The 15,092-nt window shown below is 36.7% G+C and overlaps 1 protein-coding gene across 4 annotated transcripts in view; it reads right to left on the bottom strand.

Moving 5' to 3' along the window:
* Window positions 1-14,435, bottom strand: part of NBEA (neurobeachin) — a 355,376-nt gene extending 340,941 nt beyond the window's left edge. For all 4 annotated transcript variants that reach the window (XM_070942793.1, XM_070942796.1, XM_070942795.1 and 1 more), the window contains exon 1: window positions 14,100-14,435. In XM_070942793.1, coding sequence (XP_070798894.1) covers window positions 14,100-14,435 — 336 coding nt within the window. The remainder of the gene's footprint in view (window positions 1-14,099) is intronic.
* Window positions 14,436-15,092: the final 657 nt, after the last annotated feature.

Raw genomic sequence — 15,092 nt, forward strand, 5'->3', positions numbered from 1 at the left:
AACCAGAATTTCTGTTGCTAAGCAAGGTGGTGGTTCAGTGAGTCGTGCCTGGTTTTATAAACTTTTTTGCCATAGTTGTTAAGCAAATCACTGTAATTGTTAACTGAAGCATGTGGTCATTAAGTGAATCTGGCTTCCCCCATTGATTTTGCTTGTCAAAAGAAGGCTGGGAAGGTCACAAGTGATCACATGACTTCAGGATGCTGCTACTCTCATAAATATGCCAAGTGCCCCAAACTTTGATCACATGACCATGGGGATGCCGTGACTTTCATAAATGCAAGGAACTGTTGTCACTATTTTTCAGTGCTGTTGTAACCATTCACTAAACCAGGGGTCAGCAACCCGCGGCTCTGGAGCCACATGTGGCTCTTTCATCCCTCTGCTGTGGCTCCCTCTCGCCGCCACAATTTTGAGAGGAACTTCCGGTTATGGGGAGAAAAGCAAGGCGCACCAGGAAGAGACTCTATGGCAAAGGGCAGGTTTTCCAGTCACAACTGATAGTTAGGACAGGTAGAGGAAAAAGGATGTCGCGCTAAAAGACTCTATGGTGGGGGGAATCGGACTTCTGGTCAGCTCCAGAATTGAATGGGGGGCTTCCGATTAAGACCTTTGTGGCTCTTTGAGTTTTTAAGGTTACCAACCCCTGCACTAAACAAATGGTTGTAAATTCAGGACTACCGTAAAGATTTGGCGAATCTTTTGGTGAAGCTCAGCATTATCAAAAATTCAGAAAATGCCTACCTTGCTGGTATGTCACATACATCCCCTACCCTGGACAAAGGAGATCTCTCTGTACCTCTTCACTGAATTCTCCTTTCCTCTGGACTCTTCTCACTGGACTTTCTGGAAGCTGCAAAAGAGAGCCTTGCTCTCATGGGTATTCTGGAACTTCATAAAACCATGAGAGAATGCTCATGTGATTGTCTGTGCCTCAAAGGCTGCATGAGAGCAAGGACTTCTCGCACAATTTTCACCAGGTCCAGAGGCCTGGTGTGTCAATAAAAAAATTACGATGTGTCACCTGTGATATGCATGTCATAGGTTTTCTATCACTGTTTTAAGGGTTACACTTCAATTGACTTCTTTTTCTGAAAACTGAAAGTCTGCTCAGGCAGACAACTTTCTCTACTTTCTTATATTAGTGTTCTATGAAGAAAAACTACAATGTTCTGACGCAGTCTGTCTGTTATTATTTATCTATTAAATATTTAGAAAATATTTGGGTTTAATATGAGACAGAAACATATATGTTATACTTGCTCAGTATTCTAAAAGAACATAAATTCTTGGGCTTTTTAAAGCATTTCCAAAAATTTTCATTTTTAGCACAAACTGAGTTCAGTCAATGTTTTTTTTTTTTTTGAACCTTCACATTTCTAATTCTTCATTTATCAAAGGACAATTACAAGTTAAAAACACTACATTTGTCCTGGAAACTTTGAGCAAATGGATGTTAAACTTCAAACATACCAATCACTGTGAATGTGGGACTGGTATTTATAGTATTGTAGGCTGCCTCTACCCTGGAGAATTTCTGCTTTTGCAATGTTGGTATCAATTATCAAAATTACTACAGAATAGTGGCTAAACATTACACAGTTTGTACCAAGGCTATTTTTGCAGCAGCATGTTGTATAAGAAAATTTCTTTGGTGTTTTGCAGAATATGTCAAGCAAGTATTTAATGTAAACAATATCCCACTATATTAATAGAAGAGTGGAAATAAGAAAAGGAAAGAACTGTTAAAAACTGTTTGTGCTTTTGTTTAAGCAAATAATGATTGAAATCCCATAGGTGATGATGCAACTCTCTTGAGATGTCTGAGATCAGATGATATTAAGAAACTAACAGGAACTATTAACATGTAATAGCATGATTTTATATAACAATTAACAAACTTTTGGAGTATAGCATAGATTGTAAGTAACAATTGGGGAAGACTAAAAATTAATTCAGTTAAAAAGATAAATTAAAAAGGCATGAGAAGCAGTGTTTTGTCTTCCCCCCCCCCCATATACCAGTGCAATGTCCCAAAATCCCAGGACCCCTTAATCCTGCAGTCCCTCAATTATTTAACAGTGAAAAAATGTGACATATAAAAAATTATATTTTTTAATTATAAATGTTAAACAATATTAAAATTTGTTATCATTAATATAAAATGGGAATATTTTTAGCATCCAATGTATTTTTATCTACAGGGGGAAACTATAACATTTCTAATTCACTAATTCAAGAAACACTGTTATCAAGCTGATATGGCAAGATTTCATTTATTTGAATGTCCAACACACTATGTTATTTTATTTTTAAAGCAACAAATGTATGTAGTTGTATAATTGACTATGACAAAAGCATCAACAAACAGAATTAGAAAGAGTATTATAAGAATTGAGCCCTGGTAGCGCAGCAGACTAAAGCACTGTTATTAACATCAGCTACCTGCAATTACTGCAATTTCAAATCTCACCAGGCTCAAGGTTGACTCAGCCTTCTACCTTTCTAAGGTAGGTAAAATGAGGACCCAGATTGTGGGGGCAATAAGCTGACTTTGTATAAAATATACAAAAGTACGCATTGTAAGCCGCCCTAAGTCTCCGGAGAAGGGCAGCATATAAATCAAATTTAAAAAAAATTATAATCCCAAAGAAGTCAGTACTGTCATTTTCTGCTTTTACACAGCATCTAGTGCTGTTGTACAGGTTTCTAAAGATGTTGACATAATTGTTTAGGGATATCATATGTTTGTGGTATGTACAATAATGAGTTTCTATTGTCAGAGTCAAAGGCGCTCAGTAGGAACCATATCTGCAATAAACACAGCAACCAAGATCAGATTATTTAATGCCATTGTCATACTGACTGCCAACTATGCTAGTGATCTACACCTAAGGGTATTGAATCCAGCCTGGCTAAAGTAAAGGTCTTAAGACATTTCAGAATCATGATTCTGAATGATAAATAATAAGCTGGAGGGATATAATGGTTTGTGACATCTTGCTTAAATTTGTTTGGAGACCTATATCCCATATTTGCTGTTTAAGGGCAGTTCTAGAATTGTCAAAACCTAATGAGCACAAGCTTTCCATAGAAAAGCCTAGTAAATTAAATTAGGGCTTTTTAAAGCCATGAGTATTTAAAATGAACTCTAACTACTAATGGGTCAAAAGTATAGGAAGTAGGATAAACATAAGCCAAATGGTTATTATAAGGAACCATACTCTAGCATCAAATAAAGCTATACCTGTCTCTACACATGAAAGCATTTTTTATATTTTGTAGAACCATCAGTATTGATCTTATAAGATTTTGAGTAGTTTCAAACTTTGCAGAAAAGCACATTTGAAGCTATGAAACCTGCCTTAGCTTGGAAAACCCTGCAGGCTGCAGGGATATACTATTTTCTAACTCTCATTCAAAAAAAGTATAATTACAACACAGAGCCTGAATAAAATCTTATGGTGCCTCATTCAACATTTCCCTATAGTTTGATGTGGAAGTACTGACATACACTTGTTGAATCTGTTCATCCTGTCTAAAAATTCTATAGCAGCAACATGGCATTCATTAAGTTCAACAGAGATTGTTTTAGAATATATATGAGATTTTAATTTAGATGAGTATAATATACAGAAATCACATATTGATAAATTATTAAGGAGTAAATGTGTAATTAAATAATTACACATTATATAATTAATATATAATTAAAATATGTGCAGCTTTGATGAAATATTACAAATACTGCTAATTATATACGCATAATCACCAATACAAGCTGAGAATCTAAACATTAATGTTTTATCCTTATCAACATTTTACCTTGAAAAATTCTAAACCTTTTTATGATCTTAAACCGATTAAGTGTACATTACAATTATAATAGGAATTCAACTACTATTTTAAACAATATACAAACCTCCATACTTCCTTAAAAAATTAAGGAAGATTCCTATATCAACTAAAAACTACAGGGTGAGTTTACATAGACAATATAATTATCCAAATGGGAATTTGTCAAGGAAAGCCACATAACCATCAATGATGTTTTAAAGTATCCTGAGATTTAATTAGCACAAGTGTTTTATAAAAAAAAAGGAAGGAAGAGAAAGAGAGTATGTCCTCTAGAAGGCCTTCCCATATGTTATGAAAAGGCTTATAACAGAAGTATGGCAGGCTGAGAAATTAGTCTACCTGTAAGATATATTAAAATAGGTTTAATCAAGGTACTGTAATATTATTTTTTAATTAAGCTGCAGATTAACTAATTACCTTTTTAAAAAAATTTAAATTATATTATAGGCCTCCTTGTTTCGCATAGTCCATAGTATTGGTTCTTTTAAAAAAGATATACCTTAACATAAAACAGAACAAAACTACCATCCAAAAATACTTGAAGTTAAGTATTTTTCATAACAATACAATAACTAATCATTCAGTTAAAAATCATTCAGTTAAAGAATATATTAGTTTTTATTGTTCCTTATTCAAACAGCTGTTAGAAATTATTTTACTTTTCTAAATGTAAAAAAAAAAGACTTTGCCAGAATTAAAAGTAGAAAACACCTAGTTTCTTGCTTTCATATACCAAATCCAGCTCAGCTGGATGGTTATGTAGCTCTTGGTTATCTATAGCATAAACAAGAATATGGACAGAAGGCTGATCAAATGGGGAGCGGGGGGGGGTTGTTTGTTGCAGTTGCAGATAATAAAGTCTGTATGTATTGAGAGATGAAGTTCTCAAGATATATCATATATATATATACACACAGCCATCTGTCAGAATACCAAAAAATGGTATAGCACTAGTGTATTAGAATTATATTTTACATGTTCTAGAAAAATACTAGGAATAATGCAACATACCTGATACATCAGCTATATACTCTTATTTTATTAATACATTTTAACAATAACCATTACAAATATCTTTATATTACATATTTCAAAGTTTTATATGTCAATAGGCAGACTTAGCGGAACGTTATACTAAAACTTTCAGAACAATGCCATAAAATCTAAAAAGATTAAAATTACTGAAACAGCAGAGCACGTCAGCCAACAATGCAGCAGGGCAAAAAAATTGTACAGATAAATCATTTGATAGAATAAATAGTCTTCATCATGACACATTATATAGTCAACTGCTGAAAGTGCATTGTGTTCCTTGGACAATGGATTTTTAGGAGCCTAATCCAATAGTCCTAAATTTCCAGTCCTACAAGGAAATTATTCCAAAAAATCAAGCACATATGTAGGTCTTTTAGACTCGGAATGAAACATCACAGTTGCAGTATGCATACCCTGTTTTCTAACTTTTCAGTTCCTTTTTAAAGGCAAAATGAGTTTCATTAACATCCCAATTCCTTGACTGAAAAATCTCTACCACACAGAAAACTATACCGAAGTACAAATAAGATTTGCATAACCTTGACTTATTGAAGCAAGTGTGATAGTTCCACTTTCCACAGCTATGAGTGCAGGCCAACAGTGTAATGCTACAGAAAAGCAAAGCAAATGCATCAACAGGTAAAAATCAAGCAAGTAATTGTTCCTCTCTGTTCTGTATCACCTAGAATATTCAGAGTTCAGATACTACAATTTAAGAAAGAAGTTGCCAGATTGGAATGACTTTTGAAGAAGAATGCAACAAAATAATATGGAGCCTACAAGGAAAATCTGTGAAAAATGGATAGAGGCTTTGGAAATGTGGTGCCTGAAGAGAGGATTGAAAAGAGGCGAAGTCACTGTTTGCAAGGGCTGTTATGCAGAGTTCTTTCAAAAGACATGAAAGAATAAGTTGAAATTACAAAAAAAGTAGATTTGATAGGGCACCAGAAAAACTTTCTGATGTTACAAATGCTAAACAATGGAACAGATTGCCCTTAAGATTGCCCTGAAGGAGTGAACTCTCCTTCAATGGAGATGTTTAAAACAAAGTGGCTGGATGGATATATGACAGGGTCTTAGGTCTTTTACATTATATGATTCTATGAAGTCACCAGAATTACATTCCTTAACTATGGGGAAATTCCCAGTATTTCACATGTGTTTGGTATTCTAGATGCAAGTTTTGCTGGCTGTTACTGTTCAGTCAAAAGACACATACATATTAATTAAATATTATGTGCGCTGAGGCCATTGTTAGATTCTCAATGCCCCTGCATTTCTCACAAGTCACGTGAAACATGTTGAATTACTGCCTGCAGTCTGATTGTATAAATAAAATAATGTCCAATGCATTGTCTTCTCTTCTCCCTGTATTGATTTTAATATACACCTATTATAACATGAAATTGGTGATTTAAGTGGTTTTAGAAAATTTTATTTCTTTACTTGTATGTTAATAAATTAATTTTTGAGTATGTAGTGTTCCAGCTCACCAAGAGCAAATGCACACGTATCTCTCTATTTACTTTCAAGATATACTGCATACCAACTACAAATTTTTCATAGGAAAATATCTCAGGCATAAGAAGAAAGAATATAACTACGGTAATGGAAGGGTTTTGGTTTCTGGTTCTGTGGTTGATTTTTGTTTTTTGTTTTCCTACTTTCAAGTAACTTTTGTGATTCCTAGTGACTATCTAGACATTTCCCTGAAGTTTTCTTGGCAAGCTTTCCAGAAGCAGTTTTCCACTGTCTCCTTCCTAGGGTTGATAGTAATATATAATTTATACCAAAAGTAATATACACCATTCCAGAAAGCAATTCCCGAAAATAAAAGAATACTAGTTATGTTAATGTAACTTTTATGTCGTTTCTTAATATGATTTGAAAAGTACATGTTTGTATGCATAATGAATTTGAAAATAACAGGAGACACTGCCGTAGAACATATGCTGGAGGAGAAAAAATAAAACAGAATTTATTCTAACTTGGAACATTCTGTGACTTGTTCTCTATCAACTTTTTTTTTTCTACTATGCATAAAAGTTCAACATGTGACACATGGGATTTATTAACCTATACAATTCTAGCTCAATTTCATTTAATTAATAGGTCATAATTTGATTTATTGACATGCTTAGCATTTATCAAAACAGAACATTTATCTTCAGAATGTTACTCTGATCTTAAAACCATTCAATACAATTTTCCTCAAATCAAAAAAGGAATCAACATTTAAAAAAAAAACATTATTACACCAATAAGTTAGCAGTCAATCATATGTTAGGGAAAAATTATAAACAAAAAGTTTAATCCAAATTATTTACTACATACAATTTTTTTTCAGTGTTTATGTATACATTCACAAGTCAAAGTCAAGAACTTCCCGAATTGTCATTAAGGCATACATTTTATACTGTATATAAACAATTATACCCCCACTTCCTTGACCTAGATTTTGTTTTAATAAATAAGACCAGGAGTGATAGGTTTTACACTTCAACACATTCTAAAGGGCACCCAGTTTTAAGATTGATCAAGACAGAACATTTTTGTTTCTTTTCATTATTTCCATTAAGGAAAAATATTAATTCTAAACTAAGGAAGTAATATCATAAAGTAATAGCAAAAACATTAAATGAAATATTTCTATATTTCTGCTCAAACCATCTCCAACTAGTATTAACACCAGGAGAGGGCCACTTAACAGAATGAAGAAGAGAATGCCAAGCCAGCAAAGAGGAATTGTCATATTTAAAATCTACGATAATCTAAAAGTTCCAAATCCATGGGACAATTAAGTCCAAAGATTCTAGACAATGGAATCCTACATTTTGACAATGTTCCTACATTAGAGTTTTCAAAAATCTGTTTAAGAATACTAAAATGTTATTAAGGCATGATCTATATAGGTAAACGTAAATTGAGCTGGAAGAAAGTCAGGGAACTGAAACATTTCTATGGTCCTGCTGTCATGCAATTGGCATTTTGTCTGTGATTATTATAAGGATATAAATTTACCTATACAAAATAAAAGAGCTTAATATACAAAATGTCCTCAGTTTGTACCATTATTATATTTGACTTCAGACATGAGTTTGGACAAGTGTTTGTGATAAGTGGATTAAAAGGAATATCCTGGAGCCCATTTTTAATTTAGGACATCTAAATATATTCACCATATATAGTATGGCAGACTTTTCTTTTTCTGTCATGTCCCAGCCTCATTCTCTCTTGTGTTTACCTTCAGAGACTTCAATATCTGTGGAAGTCCTATAAGAGTATACACTCTTGTTTGGTGACATTCCATGTACACTTTTTAAAAATTTGGCTAGGCTAATCAGTCAGGAAGTTCCTCCTCCTAGCAAATGTATTGCTGGTTCCTTGTTCTATTGTATTAATTAACAGAGGTGTGCAATGCAGTAAGTTCCCTGATCCTGTTTTATGAGGTACTGTACCTTATTCACATACATTTTAAAGCACTTCCTCAAATCAAGTCCAAAGCACAACACAGTTCTATAAAGTATTCAGTCTAGTATTCTGACAATTAATTTACTTTTTGATAAATAGAATTGTATTTATATAGTCTGGCCTTTTGAATTATCAAAATTTAAAAAGTTGTTTTATATTTATTGCATGCTGGCCTATAAAAATGTGACCTCTAAATGAGCTGAAGTAAATAAAAACACTGTAAATGGTACAGTAAACCTGGTAACGTGTGAGCAACATGACTTGTAAAAAACCTTGGACATTTAGCCTTTGATTAGCCACTTACCAGATTGACATTATCACTTATTTTATCTATATATTAACAATCTCTAAGATCTATGTTTGCAAAAATATCTGAGCTAATTTATATTAACAAAAACCTGGACCTGAGGGCTCCAAATCCTTACAAGTATTCCTCATTTAGCAACCACAATACTCAGTCATTAAGCAAAGCAGTCACTAAGTGAAACCATGACTTTGCTTATATTCTTACTTCAGCTTCCCTTTGCTTTACAGCAGGGGTTCCCAATTTTTTCTATACCCTGCACCCCTAGAACGTTTCTGATATATTCTCACACTCCTTAAAAAAATAAATAATTATATGCATATAATTATACATATACACTATAATTTTGAAACTTCTAAACCTAAGTTTTTGCACCCCCTGGAATATTGTCTCGCACCCGCAGGGAGTGGAAGCATCCCCGGTTGGGAACCCCTGCTTTATAGACTTGTGTAAATCATAAATGCAAGCATTTGCCACAAAGTTACTTCACCATTATCACAACTATGAATGGTTGCTGCACAGCAGTCATAAATAACTACTGTATTTAAAAATGGTGACCATCCATAATTACAATTGTTTTATTAAAAGCAATCAAATTGCCTTTAATTATTTCACCTAGAAGTATAAGCAGTATATACAGTTCATTTAGGTTTCTTCTCTCTACATAATATTTGAACTACGATTTCTGCAAGTGTTGTAGCTGCTGGACATTTCAACCTGATTTTAAACAATCATGATCTGATATTCCAGGAGTGTCAAACTCAAGGCCTGTGGGCCAAATTCACCCCTTAGGTCTGGCCCACGGGGCTGCCCTGGAAACAGCAAAGGACTGGTCTGCAGTGCCTCTGCCAGCTCCATTTTCGCTGGCTGAGGGCTGCAGGAGGCCATCGCGGCCGAAAACAAGGTACACAGGATTGTGCATGGCCAGCCCAGTTCCATTTTCACTGCCAGAGGGTTAGCAAAACAAACTAAAAACAAAACAAAAGGAAAAATATTTCCCCTTTTGCATTTGATCATGCAAGAAGGTACAGGAAAGGAGAAAGGGAAAGAGGAAAGACAAAGAAAAAGAAGGGAAGATGGGAAGAGAGCAAGGAAGGAAATATAAGGAAAGAAAGGAAGGAAGAAGAAAGAGAAGGAAGAGAGAAGGAAAAAGAAAAGGAAGGGAGGGAAGGAGGGAGGTTATAATGAGAGGGAGGGAGGGTCTCAGGGAAGTACTGCCTTAGCACTTGGCAACCACAGGTCCTCCCCCCGACACAAGTGATGTTGAGCTGGCCACACCCACTTTGGCCACGCCCCAAGCCATGCTCCCCCTCAGGCCCCCGAAGTCAAACACAACCCTGACAAAATCGAGTTTGACACACCTGTGATATTCTATCCATTATATTTGGACTGTGCTATTTCTAACTCTCTAGGTGTTGAATTACAACTCTTCTGCAATTGCCAAATTGGTTGGATTAATAAGAGTCTATTTAACAAAACATGGACAATCACAGACATCTATCTCTGAACTTGCATAGATAGATATGTCTACTAAATTATTACTTTTATTATTGTTTAGGTGATGGAGGTGCTTATTAAAACAACTCTAGCAGTTTTTATATAAAAGACATTTTCACACAAGTAGTAACAGCCTTCATAATGTTTTACAAACAAAAAGGAAAAACTTTTTGTAGAAAAGTTTAGAAACTCTGTGTTTCTCTTTCATGCTTATCCTTGTTATTTCATTTAACGTAAATATAATATTCTGATTATATTTTCCCAAATATCTATTACAAAACCTAAATATGAAATTTGTTCCAAACTTTGCATTTTCACCTACACTCAGCAATATCTGCTAGAACAAATACTGTAATACATGAAACACAGGTAGTCCTAAACTTACAACTACAATTGGGACTGGAAATTTGTCATTAAGCAATGTGGTCACTAAGTGAATCATCATGTTACTGCATCTGATTTTACCACCTTTTTTACCTATGCAATTAAGCAAGACATCACATGATCACAATTTGCAACCTTCCTGACAGCTTCTCCATTGACTTTGGAAGCAAAATGAGAAAGGTCACAAATAGAGATCATGCGAACCCAGGACACTTGCAACCTTGAAAGTACATGCTTGCTGCCAAGAGAAAAAAATTGCAGTCACATAACTGCAGGAACTAGATGCAAGGTAGTAAGTCACTTTTTTCAACACTGTTATATTGTAATTCCAAACAGTCACCAACCAAATAATCATAAATCAAGGACTATTGTACTGATCACCTGCATATAATCTGTAATGAAATAATAAAATACAAGCAATAAGCAACTAGTCAAAATACTTTACATTTTTAAAAATGTGTTTATTCCATAAGATTTTCCCACTGCAAATATGAATTTGGTTATATGAACCTTCAAAATAGATATTTGAATTGAAAATTATTCAATTAAATCTCTGTATCTAACCAATTTTTCACATTAGATCAATGAATCATTAAATAAAATTGTAACTACAAATTTATTTTATGATTGGGAATCAACTTTGCAAATCAAAGTGAATTCACATCAATTCAATAATTTTTTTCAGTTCAACAGAATTTTCTATAATACTGTACATGAAAATTGATTTGTTAGAAAGCGTTTAATGACAACGAACCATTAGTTTTCTTTGACTGGTCATTTTTAACATTAATCAAAAACTACCTTTTATTTTAAGAAGAAACTGAATATTTCGTTTTAAAGGGGCTCTTGAATCTTATTCTTATGAGCATATACATATATTCTATATGAGTTTGTCACTTTTAATTTTTATTCTGTATTTCAGTTCTTGGGAGATACTTTCCCAAAAAGTAATTTAAGATGAAGTTCCAATTGTGCCACCTAAAATCCCACAATATACCTAAATCACATTACAGTTATTCACGTTTTGCATTACAATTTAAATAGCAGAAAATTCACATATTCTGACTCCCAGTCTTTTCCAAACAACAATCCTATGAGGTGGGTTGCATTGAGAGTGATTGGTCCAAGGTTACCCAGCTGGCTTTCATGACTGAGGCAGGACTTGAATCATGGTCTCCCACTTTCTAGCCTGGTGCCTTAATTACTAGACCAAATAAGCTTAAGAAACCTATAGAAATGACTGTTTATGTAACTAGAGAAAGACCATTATAGAAGAAAACATGTAGTTCAGAGTTGAACCATGGAGTCCTCTTTGAGCCTGTTATTTACTTGCAGACATTTCATTATCCAACTAAGTATCCAGCTAAATAACATCATCAGTGCTGGACCATTTCAAGTTTTCAATTAGAAAGCATTCTTTCTGCAACAATAAATTTTTATATTATATTGAAATTTATACTCTCAGCAAGTATTAAGCATAGTAAAAAAAAAGTTAATTCTTTCATAACTGGATCCTGTGCATATTTCAATAACCGATTTGAATGTAAAAGACCATCATAGCAGTTTAACACCAAAATCTTTTTTTAAAAAGTGGGGCTGAATTCCACATATTAATATGCAGAAGCAGAATATACCCCAACAAAATTAGTGACAGGTTTATGAATGGATAAAGTATTACCTGACACATCAACAGGTTCATGGAGGTTTTTATGCTTCTGCAATGCCAAAACAATAAATAAGAAGTTCAGAAAATGGATTAAACACTTTATCTCCAGGGCATGATCTGCTTAATGAATGAAAGCTGCTTTATTTTGATAACCTTATTCCACTGCTCTACTGAAATAAATAAGCAGTATCTTTACATGAATGCAACAAATGTAGCAACTTAAATAACGGATGTTTATTTTAAAAGACACCTTTGAAAACTGAGAAACAGATGTGAATGTTGAAGAACTGCCAATAGTTTATCTTAGAGTCACAAACCTCATAAAAGCCAACAGAGCTTTAACTTTCACTCATCCATAAACTATAAATGTTAAATATCCCATTTCTAACTGTGTTAACAGCATTGATGCTCTGTAAGACTAGATAACATTTACTAAAAATCAAGACAATATGAGATATCCAAGTGATTATTTCAGCTTCTGCTATAGAAATAAATTAGCACAGAATGTTTAAAACTTAATCACAAAAAGACCCTAAAATTTTTGCAAGGTTATTCATTTTACCATCCATATAGAATATTCTCATTCATTCAGCTATTTCAGTTTTGCCGCAGCAAATCTTTCATTCAGAAGCACCAAATCATTTATCACTGGAAGTAATTCATTTCTAAATTCTTATTTTCTCCCTGATGTTAGACAACTGAACTTCTGGTACAGATAGAGGTGAACACTGCCATACACTTCTTCATTAACTCTTGCACACCGTGAATTGAATAAGGGTTCCATATAAAATGCTACCTTCTCTACAGAGGGGACATGTTTGCATGATTTAGATATGAAAGTGATTTTTTAAAAACATCTATAATTCATTCTCAGTGCAATGAAATAATAGATCATCTCATTAACACTCTGTAAGAGACATAGCCCCTTTTCAACGTGTCAAACCCAACTGCTAGCAAGGTAATAGAGTTAAACATTCACACATGTCAATTAGAGAGAAGAAATACAATCTGTAGCTGCACTTTAATGTTGCACAATTAAAAGGGATTGATATCAAATCCTCTCCTTAACAATAAAGCCATTTATAATCCATTAAAGCTGAGAATAAAATTAAATTTATTTTTATAAAACATTGTATTTGGAAAAGCAACAGATAGGCCGTGCAATCTTATGGGATAGAGCAATATCCCATAAAGTACTGTAAGCAGGGCAACTGAAGTTCATTTACAGATGATACAGTTCTGTGTGGATGTTGAAATCATAGGATTGGGTGGAATCTGAAAGGAATTTGAGCACGAAAGTTGGGGAAGGAATGAGAAGAATCAAACTTCATCATTGCAAAGGAGGAACTCAATGCTAGAACAGCGGTAACTACTCATTCTCAGTGGAAAAAAAGCCTCTCGCTTCTGGATGTAAGAGATTCAGCTGCCAGAGGCCTGATCAAGTTCAAGAAGGATGTGAAAAACTTGACAGAAAAGGCAGGAAAAGAAGACCAGTATGGCAAAAATCAGAAGTGAGTTAAGGGCAAAGCAGGCCTGTGAACCTACAGAACCTCTCTGTGGACCAGGGGAAGATAAGAGACTCCCTAGGTAAGCCTCCAAGTAGCTCAGGACCTCCTAACTCCTCCCCTCTTCTATGGGCTGGTGGAGGATTTGTCAAAATGAGGAAAGAAGGAAGGGGTGGAAAAGTGGGATAGAAGATGACGGAGCACTTAGAGGACAGAAGTGGAGTTAGGGAGTTCCAGAGCTTAGAGACTCTGGCCCGGGCAAGGCAAGGCAAGGCGAACCCAAAGGAAGACAGGTGCGGGGCAGCGCTTTCTCTCCCTTCTGTAGGGAAAGGGTGGAAGGGCTGCTCATGCCCCTGCTGGTGGGGTGGAGCCCCCTTACCAGGTTCAACACGGTCTCCACGATGTCCCGGTTGCTGACCTCCCCGACTTGAATGAGTCCGATCAACACGGCAAATTTCATGCGGATGTTGCGGATGGGCACGGACGGATTAATCATCCCGGCGGGCAGCACGACCGAGCCGGAGCCCGATGCCCTCAGCTCCCCCATCACGGCCGCAGAGGAGCTACTGCTGCCGCCTCCTCCTCCTCCTCCTCCTCCGACCACCGCTGCTAGAGCAGGTGCTGGGGCTGAAGGTCCGCCGGTGCTGCTGGCCCCGACAGGGATGAGACCCGCCGGTTGTGGCTCCGGCCCCGACACGGGCTTGTCGCTCGCCATCTAGCCTCGGCTGCTGCTGACCCTGCCTGCCTGCCTGCCGCCGCGCTCCTCCCTGAACGAGAAGCTGCGCTTCCACCGCAGCTGCAAGACCACGGGCAGTTGCAGCGCCGGCGGGGGCCGCTAAACCGGACCAAGCCGCCGTCGCCTCGCCGAAAGACCGTCCCAGGAGCCGCTCCCCCGCTGGACTCTATAATGAGATTATTATGGGCTCCGCTGCCCCGTTAGCCGGAGCAGCTTCTCGCCCGCTCCTCCTCCAGCAGAGGCGGGAAGAGCCCCCGCGGTATTACCAGCCGGCCGAGGGAGGAAACCGGCAAGGGCGACGGGGGGCCAGAGAGCCGCTCCGCAGCCCCCGCTGTTGTTGTGGAGCCAGAACCGCCGCCGCTGCCACCGCTCACTCCGCCATGTTGCCGCCCCCTGCCTGCGGTAGCTGCCAGGGCGCCTGCGCTGCGGAGCCCGCGGAGGAGTGGCCCGGCTCCCTCAGCAGCCCCTTTTACCCCTCCTCCTTTCGTCGTGTCCCGCACATTCGCCGGGAGAGAAAGTCGGGGAAGGGATGCCTTCGCTCATTGCGGCTTGAGTGGCCACCTGCCTTTTTTCCCCCACTTCTTGGCTGGCCAGAACCGTCGGCGGCGGCGGCGGCGGCGACAGCGGCGGCGGCGG

Source organism: Pituophis catenifer, unplaced genomic scaffold (genome assembly GCF_029215685.1).
Source record: "Pituophis catenifer annectens isolate HBS135680 unplaced genomic scaffold, rPitCat1.0.hap2 SCAF_4, whole genome shotgun sequence".
NCBI classification, from domain to species: domain Eukaryota; kingdom Metazoa; phylum Chordata; class Lepidosauria; order Squamata; family Colubridae; genus Pituophis; species Pituophis catenifer.